Source organism: Ambystoma mexicanum, chromosome 1p (genome assembly GCF_040938575.1).
Source record: "Ambystoma mexicanum isolate Mex_15411 chromosome 1p, UKY_AmexF1_1, whole genome shotgun sequence".
Taxonomy (NCBI): domain Eukaryota; kingdom Metazoa; phylum Chordata; class Amphibia; order Caudata; family Ambystomatidae; genus Ambystoma; species Ambystoma mexicanum.
The window spans coordinates 526,058,294-526,077,863 of record NC_090921.1 but is presented as its reverse complement, the minus strand read 5'-3'; the positions used below and the strand labels follow the sequence as shown (position 1 = coordinate 526,077,863).

Genomic DNA, 19,570 nt, shown 5'->3' with positions numbered 1-19,570 from the left:
CTGTGCTTCTACTCTGCCATATAGAGGGCAGGAGTACAGAGCCCCCCCACCACCCCCAGTCTTTACAGGCATGCAAGAAAAAGGTTTGCTTTATGTCCATAGCCCAATATTTAACATCATGCATAACAAGCTCGAAGTTTGTGACAAAGAATCTCCAGAACTAACTTAGTTTATCACGCTACTTCTTTCAGTGTGTTTGAAAGTACAGTGGCTTTACATAGATGTTTCAGGCTTTCATTATTTTGCAGTCTGGGATTATAGTTTTCTTTCAGGCGGTGGACAATGAAGCTACAATGATATTCTTTTAGCTTAACATGTTTTTTCAAGGACTTGCATGTTAGGTTGCTTCAATTCATTGAGCAAGTAAACTTAGTCAGTCATATTTTAGGCCTTGAAATCTAAAACGTAAATATTTGTACCAAGTAAATCTTGGAACGTTTGGGGTCAAGTGCTTACATTGCAGAGTGGGTTAAAATCCCTGCTTCAATGTTCAGTGTGATTTTTGGGCAACATCTTTAATCTCCCCCTCACTTGACTGCACAGAGTCCTACTAACTGACTAAATTCACACTATAGGAAAAAAGACCTACTTAATAAGGCAGCAGATTGTATGATTTTAGGTAGCCTCGGCTCCTCTGTTACTGGCACGCAATGCTGTCAACTAGAATTGAATTGTTAGCTTGTCCCTCGGTCCCATATCATTTGATTTCATGGGCAGATCAGCCGCTCAGTACACCAGAGATTCTGACTGCGGCAGAACTTGCGCTCTCTGCCCCCCCCCCCCAAAACTACCCTTGCTGTCATTTTGTAATGCAGGCATACGATCAGTACCACCTTGAAGGGCTTTCTATTCTCTTATTCCTCCATCCACACAACCTTTTTAATGCTCTGTCCACCTTCATCACGGATGCAACAGTGAAGGTTTCCTTGGCAGGGGGTAGCGTGGCGTGGAGGAAATGCCTACCAGGCTGCAAAGAAAAGCGTCCACCTGAATGGTCTGGGTTATGGTCCTCTCTTCCCCCTTAATTGAATATCATTGGGCCAGAAATCTCTGTACGTCCTTTTTCTCTCGCTGTTATAGTTCCTTCAGAATGTCTTCATTTTCCGCTCGGGAGCAAAGGCAACCCTGCTTTGCTTGAATTGTGGCAGGGACGCTCTGCTCGCCCTGTCAGAGAGATGGGGGGGGGGGGGAGTCTGGGTCAGAGTTTGGAAGAGACCGATTCTCTGGATGATTCTGAGAAAGACCAGGATGAAGAGCTTTAAGGTAAGGTTGAGGGAGCTTTCATTTTTACTCTCTCTTTAATAGTTTTAAAAACGATTCCATCAGTCTCTCCCCAGAGGTACCAGAACTGCAGGAGTCTAAATCAGCCTCTGCTTTTCTGAATGCTTCCTCATGCCTACAGAATACTCTGCCGTGAGCCTTCTGGGAATACAAGCAGGAAGAGTCCAACACCCTGCATTTTAAATAATTTGCACCCTTGAGTGCATGCATAAACACTTGGCGGTTCTCCAAACCAAAATGGACATTGTGTAATAATGGTAGCCACACGTCATTTCCTGACTAGGTTCAGAACAGTCTGCCCCAGTCCCCTCTTCCTGCTACCATCATCTACGTACCTCCATGACAGCGCTACCACCTGGGGCTACGTTGTAGTCTGGGATCGAAACTAGCATTTGTTGATGAGCAAAAAGCAGCTCATGGATATCCGTCAAAACCCGTTAGGCATGAGCTACCTCCTGGGGCACCAGGAGCTAGTGCATAGCAAATCTAACTTTGCGCAATAAGCAAACTTTCATGTTTTCCAAAATGCTCCAAATGACCCTTAGGTGTGTTTTTATTCTCATTTATATACAGTTGTACACATACACAGTTAATATCACATGGTGACACCACTTGCCACAGAAGACAAAAGTAGCCCCTGGTAGCGTTTAGTTTCAAGCTAACTTGGCTCACCTTGGCTGTATCAAGGAGCTAAAGAGCTCCCAGATCCTGGTAACTTCGAACCCTGATAGTAGACTTGCGTGCCACAATTCGCAGAGCACTTCATCTGCTGAGTCATGTCGGCAGCTTCGCTGCAACACGCCCGGTCTCCCCTCAGTACAATCAGAGGTCCCTTGCCTGGAAAGAAACTTGTGAACTGCAATCCCCTTGGTGGGTACCCCAAGGACCTGTCTAGAAGCCCCGGGCAGAAGATCCATTCATCCAGCACCCCTGCAAGCCCTGCTAGGAGAGAAGTTTTAGCAGAAGGTGGCCCAACTCAGACAATTTTTACTATGGCATGCTGGGACACTGGGTGGGGAGGGACCAGAGCAAAAAAAAGAATTGGAAATACAAGAAAGCTTCCTGACAATTGAGGAGGGTACCGAACAGGAAGAGCGATGTGTAGTTAATGTAAGAGAACTTAAATACTGTGTGAGGGGGAGTTTAGCATTTCTGTGTTGAGAGCATAGTGACGGTAGTGCCCAGAGGGAAACCTAGTGCGCCCGTGGTGCTTGGATGTCTTGTCCGTTGCTGTGATTTTTAAGTTGTTTGGGGTGTAGTATGCCGATGTATGTTTGTCTTTTGGGACCGGCAGCAACTGAAGCATCAAGCATCAAAGTGGGCAGAAATACAGTGGTGCAACAATTAATCAAAGGACAACGTTTTTCTGGTACGAAGAGAAATGCATCAGTTAATTTAGGGGGAGAATTATTATATTTTCCACTCATTCGGCGCGTGTACGATTTCTTATGCTGGGGTTTACCCCATTGCCTGTTTCGGCGCCGAAAAATGCAGTTCCACAAGGTTTGTAATTTTCACTGCTTCCAATCTTTTATTCTCTCGAATTCATCAATTGATGATATAACAGGTGTTGCCGACACGTGTTTCGACCTAACAGGTCTTTTTCTAGGCTGGTAGGTAATATAGAGGCATTGTCTTAGGTCCTGCTAGTTGCAGGTAGGTCAGTTAGTTACTGGGTAGTTGACTTGGCCTGGGCTCAGTCCACCCAGTTGCCTGATTGTTAGAGATCAATGCTTCTTGTGTTGTATCTTTCTGCCTCCGGGTTCAGCTACAAAATCCGGGTTCAGCTAGTTAATTTAGGGAGCAGAAATACTATAGCCCAAATCACCTAGTCCTAGGGAATGAAGGGTTGGCAACACTGAGCAGGACAGTCCAATGGCGAGATGTATTGACCTTTACGTCCGTACAGTGTTAAGCGAACCCCAGGGTGAAATGGAAATGTGTGAGTTGAAATGGTGCTCTGTGGTTTCGGTTACTTCGACGGTGAAACCTTACGATTCTGCTTTTCCTCTTCAGTTCGCCATTGATATTTGGAGTGATCCTATTAAAATGGTTTATAGATGAATAATTTGAAATTGGCCCCATGTGTTCAGAGTCCTTTTTATTCCGGCCGCTGTTTTTATTAATTGTCTTTTTCCATGCTGAGACTTAGTTTCACTGTTTCTGTGCAAAATGATGGCTAAAAAGGTAGGACTTCATAGGCTATTTTAATGACATTGGACCATTCACTACGATGATGCAACTTGTTACCAACTTCATCCCATCTACCCCCAATACCCACATTGAAGTGATTTAAAGAACATTGGACCTGTACCAACTATGTACATGCAGCAGGCATATTCAGGAACCTGCCCAAACTTGCCATTGAAATGCATCAGCCAAAGCAACACATCTGCACCATGTCCTCGAAACCTTTCTTGTTGTGCATACTGTTCTTGGGCTCATGGTCTGCTCTTTAATAGGCATTTATATCCCCCTTTGCATTTGATATTGAATAATGGAGGTGTTAGCTCATGTGCTTAAATATTTCTGCTCTTCTATTAGCATGATTTGGTCCTGTGGAATGAATGCACACGTTCTTTCTTCAACCTCCTACCAAAAGCAACTGCTAGGCAGTGTGAGCACTTTACAAAAACCCAAATAAATCAATAACAAATATGAATGTTGCAGGAAATCAAAGGCCTCCTCCATGTGGGCTGGTCAAACTGATTTAATGTATGGGAGCTTAACGAAACACGTTGATTAGGTGCACTCTCCACCCCAAGTTTACTCTGTGTTCCTGCCCTATAATGACCTTCTCTCTCACTTGTGTTACATCCACCTGATTCCTTTCATTAGAGACTCATGTTTGTTAGCAGCATCTCTTTAGCCTCATCTAGTCAGTCTCATGATTTGACTCGCAAGAGGCCAGAACTGCGGGATGGCTAATGTCTCCCAGAAGGGACGAAGCAAGAACTGCTCGCTTGCTTCTTTTTTTGTGGAAGAGGCCGAAGCCTGGCTTGTAATTACTTAAATTGCCTTTCTAAAGCCTTTTGAGAAATGTTTGCACAGTTGGGCAAAAATAAAAAGTAGTATTTCTCTAAAAGCCTTATTTTTTGCCCTGATATTGCTTGGCGCTGTGAACATATACTGGTTGCTTGTGCCTCGCCTTGAAGAGCCGGAACGGTGAAGGTGTGCTGTGGTCAGTGTTGGACGCTGCCCAGGTGGAGTTGCACGACAGGACCTTGGTAGCTGGCCCTGCACCTAGCTGCTTGCCCTGGAGCCTCCCCTGTATGGGATGGGATGGGGGTGACCCGGAGGCCAGCGTTCTTATTCCATCTGCCTGGCTGGGCTTTCGCATACGTGACGATTTCTATTGGTTCCGGGCATTATCCTATGGCTGGCTTATGTCTTGCAGCTATTTTCATTGCCTGACTTACAATTTGACCATTCCTTGGACTATCATTGCATTTCTTCGTGATGGTTTCTCTTCTTCTGTATCCTGTGTTAATGTCGTCATTGCTAGAATTTGTACCAACTCATTACGTTTTGTAAAGTGCCATAGAGCCCTTTAAAAAAAACATTTATGCCCTGACTTTTTAGAGAAGGGCCGTCAGTCACTTTGTCAACGCAAAGAGCAACATCTAAGACTGAGCTGATATCTAATCTCTTTACTTGCAGTTGTCAAGGGTAAAGGGAGGAGTGTGGCCAAAGAAGAAGTAAAAGGGCCAGAGGTTTGCAAAGATCCTGTGCTACTCACCACACATGCCATGGGAGTGAACATCTACAAGCAGGGACCAGAGGTGACACTTAAACCGGATTCAGAGTATCCTGACTGGTAAGGGTTCATATTTTGGGTTTTTTTTATTAAAAGTTTTAAAACAAGTTTTAATTGTCGAATAATTAAAAAAAATCAATTTAACCTTTAACGTTTTTTACAACAAACCATTTCTAAAAAAAGAAATAGAATTTTCACATAAATCAATGTTATAATATATAAGAATACATAATTGCACTATAAAAATGTTTTTTGTAACACTGTGAAAACCAATTGACAAAACATAATTTCTCATACAACTGGCACCAATAAGTTCCTTCATATCATATGCAGGATACAATTCTAGCGGGGAGACAGCTAAGAGATGTTCTTTAAGCCTAACCTTCACACCATACTACTTTTCCAATGATGCCACAAATTATCTGCCAACTCAAAACGGGACCAAGACAGAGCGGTCGCATTACTTTTAGTTTGTGAGTTCTAGCTACAGAAAATTCAGAAAAGTGACCACAGCTACTACTGGCGAGGTTGTGCGGCCCGCAAGACAATGACTCTATTCAGTTTACCCATCAACCAATGTAAACAGATCTTCACATTTTCTTAGCAGCATACATTCTTTCCCTTGAACTGCAGTACAAGACACCATTAGGTGTTTGAAGGTCTCTGACCACCAGAGTTACAAAATCTGCAACTTGACAGTTCGGAGTCCAGCTGCCCATATCTTATTAAAATGAATTACTACTTCCTGCATCCTGTCGGTCAACATCCAGCTTGCAGCTATTATCACTAGTTAGCTGGTAAGTTTGATCAACAACCATTCACTCAGATTCAGCATACAGGGACTCAAGTATATTACCCAGTCTTGCTCTGTCAGAGTTTATTTGCTGACATGGTTGTATTCCTTTCAAGTCCTTTATCAACCTCCAAAAAACCTGCATATTCTTATTTTGCAAGGTTAACCGTATGACTTCTTTATCCCTTTGTCTCCTTATGTCCCGGCATCCCTGGAGCCAGTTCTTATAAGACTGCTTTGCCGTCTTAATAGAGAGATTTTTTTTCTCCAGTGTGTACATCTTGTCGATCTAGAAAAGTAGACACCCGTCGATCATAAGGCTATGTATTATGTTGGCCGAAGACCAACCGTCTCATGCATCTAGTATTAGAAATATATAGCCATCGCTTGACTAAGGTGTGCCCATTTTGAAGCGACTGAAATCGCCATTTTGTTTTTCTCTAACATTTGCTTTTTGCCTCATGTAAAACTGCTTTGCTGAAATGTTGTTCTGCTTCACTGGTGCACAATGCAATGCCGCAAGTGGCATGTTGAAACATAACGCAGTAACTCAGACATGTCCGGTCCCCTCCCTTGCATATCCTTGGAGAGTGAGCAGCAAGGCATTCTAATCAGTACAGCAGGTGCCAGCTAGTCTCGGTAAGCACAGTAGAAACGCTAGAGCGAACATTAAATGACTTGACTTATGCTCTTCTTTGCGGCCCCCCTTCCCTGAGCCTGGTACAGCCTTGGAGAGCAAGTTGATCACCGGCACACAAATAGAAACTAGGAGATAGCAAGGCCTGGAATGTCTCTCTCCCTACGCACAGCTTGCTTGCAGGAAACTGAAGCATTGTGTTCTTTAAAACACAGATATATGTAACTGTTGTATGAATTTCGCTCTCTTGCGTCCCCCGAGGTCTGATAGACACACGTCGCGGGGCGTGGGACCAGTTGGCCAACTGAGACTATTTGTTTTGCAATAAACCCTAGATTTTGGGAATACAACCACGTGTCTGGCATATCAGTTCGTGTGTGGTGATTGTGCCTTGTTTCCACAAACGAGGGTCCCTCAGGGGCCCCTTCAATCTCACCCTTACCCTTTATACATCTAGGGGGTAATTCATAGAATTTGGCGCAGAAGCAGCGCACGCGGCTGGCGCAGAGAGGGAGCGTGCGCTAAACGGCATTCTGGCGCACCGCATATTCATGGATTTCCCAAGCCATTTTGAGCTGTGGAGCAGGGAACATCCCGCAGCTCCAGTTACGACCCCAAGAACGCCCCTTGCGCAAGGAAAAGCCATCGAAATCCCCAATACGGCACAAAGAGCCGCGCTAACCCTGGGCCAGTTTACAGGCCCACTACACTGTAATCGTGTGAAAAACTTCACGTACCCCGCTCGCAGCAGCCAAAACGCATGAAAATGTACTTGTACGCCCCTTGGATACAGGTGCCCCGCTCGTGGCAGCCAAAACATCTGGAAAATCAACTCATGCACTCCCTTGAATACACGTACTCCGCCTGTGCCAGGCAAATTGCTTGGAAAATGTCCCCACTGTGGTGTGGGCTGCCTGCGGGTCATGGTCTGGGGTGTTGGGCTGCCTCAAGGGCATGCCCAGGGGTATAAGGTAGTCCCATGTGGTGTGGGCTGCCTGCGGGGCATGGTCAGGGGTGATGGGCTGCCTGCGGGGCATGGTCAGGGGTGATGGGCTGCCTGCGGGGCGTGGTCTGGGGTGATGGTCTGCGTGTAATTCGAGGAAAGGGCCTAAGCGTGTAAGTGATGTAATGTGCACATGCGTTTCCTTCTGCACGTGTAAATGGTCCGTGCGGGTCTGCAGCGTGCTGTACGTGCTTTCAGTGGAGACCGATGCATGTGTTTTTCCTATTTTGGGGTTCACACACGATTACTTCACAGTGGTAACAGTGCCTACGCATATTTATTTTCCACTCAGACGGTGAGTCGCACATTTTTCCCACTGCGGGTGCCCCTGTTTGTCATGTATCCCATTTATTGACGTCATAGTAGCCCGCGTGTTAATCGCGTACGCTTTTTTTTTTTTCTTTCTTACATGCACGTGGGCTGCAGGGGTTGCATATACATTTTTCTTGTATTTTTGGGGTGCCCAAGCGTTGCATGAACGTCATTTATCCCCAGGGTCCACAGGCAGCCTTGCTGGAGCACAGGGATGCGTCTACCATCACATACCCTGCCCCCTTTACCCCAATTGACCAGGACAATTGTTCAGTGCACCTCCCATTGGCAGTAGTAAATCCGTGCCATGGTTGGGAGGCCACCAAAGGTTATGGGAGGGCTCAGCTGGGTGTCCTGCAAGTGTTGGGAGGGGTCGGGCACGTGGCCGGGGTGACCAGGGAAGGGTGGCCGCCGAGCGCAAAGAGGCAGGGGTTCACCACAGGGGCAGGATATCCAGCCACCTGCTGGTGCAGCCATGCCACCACCCCCTGCGGCTCCAGGTGATGTTGCTGTTGTATCAGACCCTGGCACCATTGCGACCCGACAGTAAGTAGCATGTGCTGACACGGGCCCACCGGTAGTGGTAGGTGCAGCTGTGGCGATCACCACACAGCCCCCCACCCGCCAAGGTTACTCGTAATATGCCGGTACGGTATGGACGGTGCCAGTGACGCATGGGTGCAATTTATGGCACCAAGCACTTTGGGAAAGTGTCACCTTGTAGAAGTCCAGGACCACGGCCTGCCTTTCTGCAGGTGTTCCTTTCTGCGGGTGTTCTGTGCATGTATATGTGCCTGCGGACTGAGGGGCGCGCAGTGATTGCCAACACCTGGTGTAGGCAACGTGACTGTGTGGGCTGTGAGACGCCCCCCACTATGTTGTCCGCTGTAATGACCGGGTTCAATGCTTTGGAGCACAGGGTGGGTGATGTGAGTTCATTTTCCCACTCAGTGACCAGGTCTAGGATGATATGAGGTGGATACCTATACCTGGTCATCGGGCATCCCCAAAAAGGCTGGTCTTGGTAAAAAAAAATGCGGGTCCCACGATCAGTGCTGCAAGAAATGGGACATTCATTGTAGCTGTGTATACATGTTTGTTGTTGCGTGCACTTTTATACTGCGCGAGGACGCTTCGGCCGGCTTTCGTGTGGCGGACGTATTTGTGTGTGTTCCGTCCCCTTTTTGATGTGTGCCGTACACGTTGCGTGCTTTCCCTGTGCGCGTTGCGCATGGCGTTCGGGATGTTGCATTGACGAGTCCGCTCGCGTGCGCCACGTGTGATTTTTGGCGCATATCCCTGGAAAAACACGTGCAGGGCCTTCCATGAATCATGCGCGTGCGCTAGCTTTTTCACGCTTGCGCCACAAATTTCGGCGCACTTTTATTCCATGAATTACCCCCTCAATCTTTGCTCTCAGCACTTTCTCCCTTGAAGCAACCTCTATATCAGAGGCATGGACATGCCTGTTTAATTTCAAAACAGGTTTAACAGGTGCTAAACTCGAATATCTAATTCCCCCAACAAAAGTATTGAAAACGTCCACTGTAAACGTTTTATACTTCCAGTCAAGGGTGGTCTATCTAAGACGTTCCATAAAGGTATCGTTTACCTGCATCGCTGATCTCTTATTCCAACTGAGTCTATTCCCTACTGGAATAACTATTATGTCCTGGGGACCACCCTGTCTCCACTCCATTCTTCACTAACGGCTCAAACACACTATTAACCTACTGTGATTGCTACAGTCACGTTTCTTACATTTGTCAGAGCCATTTGTCAGTGAAGATCTAATCTATTGTCGAGTGGGAGGAACCATTCAACCAGGTATAATTTCTTGTTGGATCGTTTGGTACAGTTCCTTTCAACACTTACGTCCCAACCCCCTTGACCTCCGTTTTGCTGTTTTTCTTTCCCAGCCCCTGGATTTGTGAAGGAGGCCACCTGACTTTTCCCCTTGAAGCATTCCGAGTTTAAATCTCCAGATAGAATTGTGTCCGTCTCCTCCACCCCAAGAATTTGTTACTAATTCCTGCATGCAAATACGCAGTTGCAACTAAAAGGTGCCAGGTGTCCTGAAGTACAATCTTAAAATTAGTGGCTAACACACCAAAACAGACATTGATGCAAATATGCATTTCATCACATGGCCCGATCGAGGTCAAACCACCCGATGGGCGACCCTGCGCCCTGTGTTTCATGACAGAACATGATTTTTCTTTTTTAGCGACTGAGTGGTCATTAAACTAGCAGAACATGAGCACGTGTTTGAGTTTGTACAGGTGAGATCTCATTTGAAACATGCCTGTTGATTCTTGAATTGTCTTCTAAGCTGACACTTAATAGGGATATGCCTGATAATATTTGGTTAGCCATCTGCACGGAAAACCTATATGGGACCTAGATCTTTTCTGTTTAATAGAGATGCCTTCTGTTTCATCTCTTATTTTAGATGGTGGGGGGCAGAGGGCAGGTGAGGGTGAGCCTTCAAAAAGATGACTGTTCACTGCAAAATTTCTGTTTTTTTTTTTAAAATAAAATGTTTATTTTAAAAGTATATGAATACAAAACCAAAGCAAAGGCACCATGTATACTCTTAAGGCAATTTTTGAAAACCAAACTTAAAAGGTATGTTGTCCTACACAGATCCTGGTGCATGTTATTCCTTTAGAACACTTTTTTTTCAACCCCACCCAAACAAAACTGTTGCCAACCTGGTCCCCGCCACCCCATCCCACCCTCAGGATATGCTCTAAATTATCTATTAACATGCATCCTTTCAATGCCTGGTCTGCGGCCTCTCTCTCTCGGCCTTTCTCTTTCTCTCTCGGCCTTTCTCTTTCTCTCTCGGCCTTTCTCTTTCTCTCAGCCTTTCTCTCTCGGCCTTTCTCTTTCTCCTTCTTTCTCTCTCGGCCTTTCTCTTTCTTTCTCTCTCGGCCTTTCTCTTTCTTTCTCTCTCGGCCTTTCTCTTTCTCTCTAGGCCTTTCTCTCTCTCTCGGCCTTTCTCTCTCTCGGCCTTTCTCTCTCTCGGCCTTTCTCTCTCTCGGCCTTTCTCTCTCGGCCTTTCTCTTTCTTTCTCTCTCTCGGCCTTTCTCTTTCTTTCTCTCTCTCGGCCTTTCTCTTTCTTTCTCTCTCTCGGCCTTTCTCTTTTTTTCTCTCTCTCTGCCTTTCTCTTCCTTTCTCTCTCTCGGCCTTTCTCTTTCTTTCTCTCTCGGCCTTTCTCTTTCTTTCTCTCTCGGCCTTTCTCTTTCGGCCTTTCTCTTTCTCTCTTGGCCTTTCTCTCTCTCTCTGCCTTTCTCTTTCTTTCTCTCTCGGCCTTTCTCTCTCGGCCTTTCTCTTTCTCTCTCGGCCTTTCTCTTTCTCTCTCGGCCTTTCTCTCTCGGCCTCTCGGCCTTTATTTCTCTCTCGGCCTTTCTCTCTCTCTGCCTTTCTCTTTCTCTCTCTCTCTGCCTTTCTCTTTCTCTCTCTCTCTCTGCCTTTCTCTTTCTCTCTGCCTTTCTCTTTCTCTCTTTCTCTCTGCCTTTCTCTTTCTCTCTTTCTCTCTGCCTTTCTCTTTCTCTCTCTCTGCCTTTCTCTTTCTCTCTCTCTGCCTTTCTCTTTCTCTCTCGGCCTTTCTCTTTCTCTCTCGGCCTTTCTCTTTCTCTCTCGGCCTTTCTCTTTCTCTCTCTCTCGGCGCCTCTCTCTTTCTCTCTCGGCCTTTCTCTTTCTCTTTCGGCCTTTCTCTTTCTCTCTCTCTCGGCGCCTCTCTCTCTCTTTCTCTCTCTGCCTTTCTCTTTCTCTCTCTGCCTTTCTCTTTCTCTCTCTGCCTTTCTCTCTCTCTCTCGGCCTTTCTCTCTCTCTCTCGGCCTTTCTCTCTCTCTCTCTCGGCCTTTCTCTCTCTCTCTCTCGGCCTTTCTCTCTCTCTCTCTCGGCCTTTCTCTCTCTCTCGGCCTTTCTCTTTCTCTCTCTCTCCTGGCCTTTTTCTCTCTCTCCTGGCCTTTCTCTTTCTCTCTCTCCTGGCCTTTCTCTTTCTCTCTCTCCTGGCCTTTCTCTTTCTCTCTCTCCTGGCCTTTCTCTTTCTCTCTCTCCTGGCCTTTCTCTTTCTCTCTCTCCTGGCCTTTCTCTTTCTCTCTCTCCTGGCCTTTCTCTTTCTCTCTCTCTCGGCCTTTCTCTTTCTCTCTCTCTCGGCCTTTCTCTTTCTCTCTCTCTCGGCCTTTCTCTTTCTCTCTCTCTCGGCGCCTTTCTCTTTCTCTCTCTCTCGGCCTTTCTCTTTCTCTCTCGGCCTTTCTCTTTCTCTTTCGGCCTTTCTCTTTCGGCCTTTCTCTTTCTCTCTCTCTCGGCGCCTCTCTCTCTCTTTCTCTCTCTGCCTTTCTCTTTCTCTCTCTGCCTTTCTCTTTCTCTCTCTGCCTTTCTCTTTCTCTCTCTCTGCCTTTCTCTTTCTCTCTCTCGGCCTTTCTCTTTCTCTCTCTCTCGGCCTTTCTCTTTCTCTCTCTCCTGGCCTTTCTCTTTCTCTCTCTCTCGGCCTTTCTCTTTCTCTCTCTCCTGGCCTTTCTCTTTCTCTCTCTCCTGGCCTTTCTCTTTCTCTCTCGGCCTTTCTCTTTCGGCCTTTCTCTTTCTCTCTCTCTCGGCGCCTCTCTCTCTCTTTCTCTCTCTGCCTTTCTCTTTCTCTCTCTGCCTTTCTCTTTCTCTCTCTGCCTTTCTCTTTCTCTCTCTGCCTTTCTCTTTCTCTCTCTGCCTTTCTCTTTCTCTCTCTCGGCCTTTCTCTTTCTCTCTCTCTCGGCCTTTCTCTTTCTCTCTCTCCTGGCCTTTCTCTTTCTCTCTCTCCTGGCCTTTCTCTTTCTCTCTCTCCTGGCCTTTCTCTTTCTCTCTCTCCTGGCCTTTCTCTTTCTCTCTCGGCCTTTCTCTTTCGGCCTTTCTCTTTCTCTCTCTCTCGGCGCCTCTCTCTCTCTTTCTCTCTCTGCCTTTCTCTTTCTCTCTCTGCCTTTCTCTTTCTCTCTCTGCCTTTCTCTTTCTCTCTCTGCCTTTCTCTTTCTCTCTCTGCCTTTCTCTTTCTCTTTCTCTCTGCCTTTCTCTCTCTCTCTGCCTTTCTCTTTCTCTCTCTGCCTTTCTCTTTCTCTCTCTGCCTTTCTCTTTCTCTCTCTGCCTTTCTCTTTCTCTCTCTGCCTTTCTCTTTCTCTCTCTGCCTTTCTCTTTCTCTCTCTCTCCTGGCCTTTCTCTTTCTCTCTCTCTCCTGGCCTTTCTCTTTCTCTCTCTCTCCTGGCCTTTCTCTTTCTCTCTCTCTCCTGGCCTTTCTCTTTCTCTCTCTCGGCCTTTCTCTTTCTCTCTCTCTGCCTTTCTCTTTCTCTCTCGGCCTTTCTCTCTCTTTCTCTCTCTCGGCCTTTCTCTTTCTCTCTCTCGGTTTTTCTTTCTGCCTTTCTCTTTCTCTCTCTCGGCCTTTCTCTCTCTCTCTCTCGGCCTTTCTCTCTCGGCCTTTCTCTTTCTTTCTCTCGGCCTTTCTCTTTCTCTCGGCCCCTTTCTCTTTCTGCCTTTCTCTTTCTCTCTCTCTCGGCCTTTCTCTTTCTCTCTCTCTCGGCCTTTCTCTTTCTCTCGGCCTTTCTCTTTCTCTCTCTCTCGGCCTTTCTCTTTCTCTTTCTCTCGGCCTTTCTCTTTCTCTCGGCCTTTCTCTTTCTCTCTCTCTTTCTCTCTCTCGGCCTTTCTCTCTCTCTCTCGGCCTTTCTCTCTCTCTCTCGGCCTTTCTCTTTCTCTCTCTCTCTCGGCCTTTCTCTTTCTCTCTCTCTCTCGGCCTTTCTCTTTCTCTCTCTCTCGGCCTTTCTCTTTCTCTCTCTCTCGGCCTTTCTCTTTCTCTCTCTCTCGGCCTTTCTCTTTTCTCTCTCTCGGCCTTTCTCTTTCTCTCTCTCTCGGCCTTTCTCTTTCTGCCTTTCTCTCTCTCTCGGCCTTTCTCTTTCTCTCTCTCTCGGCCTTTCTCTTTCTGCCTTTCTCTCTCTCTCGGCCTTTCTCTTTCTCTCGGCCTTTCTCTTTCTCTCGGCCTTTCTCTTTCTCTCTCTCTCTCTCTTTCTCTCTCTCGGCCTTTCTCTTTCTCTCTCTCGGTTTCTCTTTCTGCCTTTCTCTTTCTCTCTCGGCCTTTCTCTCTCTCTCTCGGCCTTTCTCTCTCGGCCTTTCTCTCTCTCTCTCGGCCTTTCTCTTCTCTCTCTCGGCCTTTCTCTTTCTCTCTCTCTCCTGGCCTTTCTCTCTCTCTCCTGGCCTTTTTCTCTCTCTCCTGGCCTTTTTCTCTCTCTCCTGGCCTTTTTCTCTCTCTCCTGGCCTTTTTCTCTCTCTCTCTCCTGGCCTTTCTCTTTCTCTCTCTCCTGGCCTTTCTCTTTCTCTCTCTCCTGGCCTTTCTCTTTCTCTCTCTCCTGGCCTTTCTCTTTCTCTCTCTCCTGGCCTTTCTCTTTCTCTCTCTCCTGGCCTTTCTCTTTCTCTCTCTCCTGGCCTTTCTCTTTCTCTCTCTCCTGGCCTTTCTCTTTCTCTCTCTCCTGGCCTTTCTCTTTCTCTCTCTCCTGGCCTTTCTCTTTCTCTCTCTCCTGGCCTTTCTCTTTCTCTCTCTCTCGGCCTTTCTCTTTCTCTCTCTCTCGGCCTTTCTCTTTCTCTCTGCCTTTCTCTTTCTCTCTCGGCCTTTCTCTTTCGGCCTTTCTCTTTCTCTCTCTCTCGGCGCCTCTCTCTCTCTTTCTCTCTCTGCCTTTCTCTTTCTCTCTCTGCCTTTCTCTTTCTCTCTCTGCCTTTCTCTTTCTCTCTCTGCCTTTCTCTTTCTCTCTCTGCCTTTCTCTTTCTCTCTCTGCCTTTCTCTTTCTCTCTCTGCCTTTCTCTTTCTCTCTCTGCCTTTCTCTTTCTCTCTCTGCCTTTCTCTTTCTCTCTCTGCCTTTCTCTTTCTCTCTCTGCCTTTCTCTTTCTCTCTCTGCCTTTCTCTTTCTCTCTCTCTCCTGGCCTTTCTCTCTCTCTCTCTCTCTTTCTCTCTCTCGGTTTCTCTTTCTGCCTTTCTCTTTCTCTCTCTCGGCCTTTCTCTTTCTCTCTCTCGGCCTTTCTCTTTCTCTCTCTCTCGGCCTTTCTCTTTCTCTCTCTCTCGGCCTTTCTCTTTCTCTCGGCCTTTCTCTTTCTCTCTCTCTCGGCCTTTCTCTTTCTCTCGGCCTTTCTCTTTCTCTCGGCCTTTCTCTTTCTCTCTCTCTCGGCCTTTCTCTTTCTCTCTCTCTCTCGGCCTTTCTCTTTCTCTCTCTCTCGGCCTTTCTCTTTCTCTCTCTCTCGGCCTTTCTCTTTCTCTCTCTCTCGGCCTTTCTCTTTCTCTCTCTCTCGGCCTTTCTCTTTCTCTCTCTCTCGGCCTTTCTCTTTCTCTCTCTCTCTCGGCCTTTCTCTTTCTCTCTCTCTCTCGGCCTTTCTCTTTCTCTCTCTCTCTCTCGGCCTTTCTCTTTCTCTCTCTCGGCCTTTCTCTTTCTCTCTCTCTCTCTCGGCCTTTCTCTTTCTCTCTCTCTCTCTCGGCCTTTCTCTTTCTCTCTCTCTCGGCCTTCTCTTTCTCTCTCTCTCGGCCTTTCTCTTTCTCTCTCTCTCGGCCTTTCTCTTTCTCTCTCTCTCGGCCTTTCTCTTTCTCTCGGCCTTTCTCTTTCTCTCGGCCTTTCTCTTTCTCTCTCTCTCTCGGCCTTTCTCTTTCTCTCTCTCTCGGCCTTTCTCTTTCTCTCTCTCTCGGCCTTTCTCTTTCTCTCTCTCTCGGCCTTTCTCTTTCTCTCTCTCTCTCGGCCTTTCTCTTTCTCTCTCTCTCTCGGCCTTTCTCTTTCTCTCTCTCTCTCGGCCTTTCTCTTTCTCTCTCTCTCTCGGCCTCTCTCTCGGCCTTTCTCTCTCTCTCGGCCTCTCTCTCGGCCTTTCTCTTTCTCTCTCTCTCGGCCTTTCTCTTTCTCTCTCTCTCGGCCTTTCTCTTTCTCTCTCTCTCGGTTTCTCTTTCTGCCTTTCTCTTTCTCTCTCTCGGCCTTTCTCTCTCTCTCTCGGCCTTTCTCTCTCGGCCTTTCTCTCTCTCTCGGCCTTTCTCTTTCTCTCTCTCTCGGCCTTTCTCTTTCTCTCTCTCTCTCGGCCTTTCTCTTTCTCTCTCTCTCTCGGCCTTTCTCTTTCTCTCTCTCTCTCGGCCTTTCTCTTTCTCTCTCTCTCTCGGCCTTTCTCTTTCTCTCTCTCTCTCGGCCTCTCTCTCGGCCTTTCTCTCTCTCTCGGCCTCTCTCTCGGCCTTTCTCTTTCTCTCTCTCTCGGCCTTTCTCTTTCTCTCTCTCTCGGCCTTTCTCTTTCTCTCTCTCGGCCTTTCTCTTTCTCTCTCTCGGTTTCTCTTTCTGCCTTTCTCTTTCTCTCTCTCGGCCTTTCTCTCTCTCTCTCTCGGCCTTTCTCTCTCGGCCTTTCTCTCTCTCTCGGCCTTTCTCTTTCTCTCTCTCTCGGCCTTTCTCTTTCTCTTTGCCTTTCTCTTTCTCTTTGCCTTTCTCTTTCTCTCGGCCTTTCTCTTTCTCTCGGCCTTTCTCTTTCTCTCGGCCTTTCTCTTTCTCTCTCTCTCTCTCTTTCTCTCTCTCGGCCTTTCTCTTTCTCTCTCTCGGTTTCTCTTTCTGCCTTTCTCTCTCTCTCTCGGCCTTTCTCTCTCGGCCTTTCTCTTTCTCTCTCTCGGCCTTTCTCTTTCTCTCTCTCTCTCTCGGCCTTTCTCTTTCTCTCGGCCTTTCTCTTTCTCTCGGCCCCTTTCTCTCTCTCGGCCTTTCTCTTTCTCTCTCGGCCTTTCTCTTTCTCTCTCTCTCTCGGCCTTTCTCTTTCTCTCTCTCTCGGCCTTTCTCTTTCTCTCTCGGCCTTTCTCTTTCTCTCTCTCTCTCGGCCTTTCTCTTTCTCTCTCTCGGCCTTTCTCTTTCTCTCTCTCTCTCTCTCGGCCTTTCTCTTTCTCTCTCTCTCTCGGCCTTTCTCTTTCTTTCTCTCTCTCGGCCTTTCTCTTTCTTTCTCTCTCTCTGCCTTTCTCTTCCTTTCTCTCTCTCGGCCTTTCTCTTTCTCTCTCGGCCTTTCTCTTTCTTTCTCTCTCGGCCTTTCTCTTTCGGCCTTTCTCTTTCTCTCTTGGCCTTTCTCTCTCTCTCTGCCTTTCTCTTTCTTTCTCTCTCGGCCTTTCTCTTTCTTTCTCTCTCGGCCTTTCTCTTTCTTTCTCTCTCGGCCTTTCTCTTTCGGCCTTTCTCTTTCTCTCTTGGCCTTTCTCTCTCTCTCTGCCTTTCTCTTTCTTTCTCTCTCGGCCTTTCTCTCTCGGCCTTTCTCTTTCTCTCTCGGCCTTTCTCTTTCTCTCTCGGCCTTTCTCTCTCGGCCTCTCGGCCTTTCTCTCTCGGCCTCTCGGCCTTTATTTCTCTCTCGGCCTTTCTCTCTCTCTTGCCTTTCTCTTTCTCTCTCTCTCTGCCTTTCTCTTTCTCTCTCTCTCTCTGCCTTTCTCTTTCTCTCTGCCTTTCTCTTTCTCTCTTTCTCTCTGCCTTTCTCTTTCTCTCTTTCTCTCTGCCTTTCTCTTTCTCTCTCTCTGCCTTTCTCTTTCTCTCTCTCGGCCTTTCTCTTTCTCTCTCTCTCGGCCTTTCTCTTTCTCTCTCTCTCGGCCTTTCTCTTTCTCTCTCTCTCGGCCTTTCTCTTTCTCTCTCTCTCGGCCTTTCTCTTTCTCTCTCTCTCGGCCTTTCTCTTTCTCTCTCTCTCGGCCTTTCTCTTTCTCTCTCTCTCGGCCTTTCTCTTTCTCTCTCTCTCGGCCTTTCTCTTTCTCTCTCTCTCGGCCTTTCTCTTTCTCTCTCTCGGCCTTTCTCTTTCTCTCTCTCGGCCTTTCTCTTTCTCTCTCGGCCTTTCTCTTTCTCTTTGCCTTTCTCTTTCTCTCGGCCTTTCTCTTTCTCTCGGCCTTTCTCTTTCTCTCGGCCTTTCTCTTTCTCTCGGCCTTTCTCTTTCTCTCTCTCTTTCTCTCTCTCGGCCTTTCTCTTTCTCTCTCTCGGTTTCTCTTTCTGGCCTTTCTCTTTCTCTCTCTCGGCCTTTCTCTCTCTCTCTCTCGGCCTTTCTCTCTCGGCCTTTCTCTTTCTCTCTCTCGGCCTTTCTCTTTCTCTTTCTCTCTCTCGGCCTTTCTCTTTCTCTCTCTCTCTCGGCCTTTCTCTTTCTCTCGGCCTTTCTCTTTCTCTCGGCCCCTTTCTCTCTCTCGGCCTTTCTCTTTCTCTCTCTCTCTCGGCCTTTCTCTTTCTCTCTCTCTCGGCCTTTCTCTTTCTCTCTCTCTCGGCCTTTCTCTTTCTCTCTCTCTCGGCCTTTCTCTTGCTCTCTCTCTCGGCCTTTCTCTTTCTCTCTCTCTCGGCCTTTCTCTTTCTCTCGGCCTTTCTCTTTCTCTTTGCCTTTCTCTTTCTCTCGGCCTTTCTCTTTCTCTCTCTCTCGGCCTTTCTCTTTCTCTCGGCCTTTCTCTTTCTCTCGGCCTTTCTCTTTCTCTCTCTCTTTCTCTCTCTCGGCCTTTCTCTTTCTCTCTCTCTCGGCCTTTCTCTTTCTGCCTTTCTCTTTCTCTCTCTCTCGGCCTTTCTCTTTCTCTCTCTCTCGGCCTTTCTCTCTCGGCCTTTCTCTTTCTCTCTCTCGGCCTTTCTCTTTCTCTCTCTCTCGGCCTTTCTCTTTCTCTCTCTCTCGGCCTTTCTCTTTCTCTCTCTTCCGGCCTTTCTCTTTCTCTCTCTCGGCCTTTCTCTTTCTCTCTCTCTCGGCCTTTCTCTTTCTCTCTCTCGGCCTTTCTCTTTCTCTCTCTCTCTCGGCCTTTCTCTTTCTCTCTCTCTCGGCCTTTCTCTTTCTCTCTCTCTCGGCCTTTCTCTTTCTCTCTCTCTCGGCCTTTCTCTTTCTCTCTCTCTGGCCTTTCTCTTTCTCTCTCTCTCGGCCTTTCTCTTTCTCTCTCTCGGCCTTTCTCTTTCTCTCTCGGCCTTTCTCTTTCTCTCTCTCTCGGCCTTTCTCTTTCTCTCTCTCTCTCGGCCTTTCTCTTTCTCTCTCTCTCGGCCTTTCTCTTTCTCTCTCTCTCGGCCTTTCTCTTTCTCTCTCTCTCGGCCTTTCTCTTTCTCTCTCTCTCGGCCTTTCTCTTTCTCTCTCTCTCGGCCTTTCTCTTTCTCTCTCTCTCGGCCTTTCTCTTTCTCTCTCTCTCGGCCTTTCTCTTTCTCTCTCTCTCGGCCTTTCTCTTTCTCTCTCTCGGCCTTTCTCTTTCTCTCTCTCTCGGCCTTTCTCTTTCTCTCTCTCGGCCTTTCTCTTTCTGCCTTTCTCTTTCTCTCTCTCTCGGCCTTTCTCTTTCTCTCTCTCTCGGCCTTTCTCTTTCTCTTCTCTCTCGGCCTTTCTCTTTCTCTCTCGGCCTTTCTCTTTCTCTCTCTCTCGGCCTTTCTCTTTCTCTCTCTCTCTCGGCCTTTCTCTTTCTCTTTCTCTCTCGGCCTTTCTCTTTCTCTCTCGGCCTTTCTCTTTCTCTCTCTCTGCCTTTCTCTTTCTCTCTCTCGGCCTTTCTCTTTCTCTCTCTCTCCGGCCTTTCTCTTTCTCTCTCTCTCGGCCTTTCTCTTTCTCTCTCTTCCTCTCTCTCTCTCTTTTCTCTCTCTCTTTCTCTCCTCTTCTCTCTCTTGCCTTCTTCTTTCTCTCGGCCTTTCTCTTTCTCTCGGCCTTTCTCTTTCTCTCGGCCTTTCTCTTTCTCTCGGCCTTTCTCTTTCTCTCTCTCTCGGCCTTTCTCTTTCTCTCTCTCTCTCGGCCTTTCTCTTTCTCTCTCCTCTCTCGGCCTTTCTCTGTTCTCTCTCTCTCGGCCTTTCTCTTTCTCGCTCTCTCTCGCCTTTCTCT

General features: G+C 47.6%; 2 protein-coding genes across 2 annotated transcripts in view; one reads left to right on the top strand and one right to left on the bottom strand.

Annotated features, from left to right (window-relative positions):
- MRPL54 (mitochondrial ribosomal protein L54) overlaps positions 1-19,570 on the top strand; it is a 59,445-nt gene that overhangs the window by 3,354 nt on the left and 36,521 nt on the right. Inside the window, exon 2 of the mRNA XM_069649424.1 lies at positions 4,942-5,098. Coding sequence (XP_069505525.1) covers positions 4,942-5,098 — 157 coding nt within the window. The remainder of the gene's footprint in view (positions 1-4,941; positions 5,099-19,570) is intronic.
- On the bottom strand, positions 15,176-18,259 carry LOC138459847 (octapeptide-repeat protein T2-like; the record flags this gene model as incomplete). The annotated part of the gene is made up of 3 exons (XM_069607222.1): positions 15,176-15,226; positions 17,234-17,293; positions 17,963-18,259. Coding segments are annotated over 3 exons (408 nt in total), but the record flags the coding sequence as incomplete, so codon positions are not given.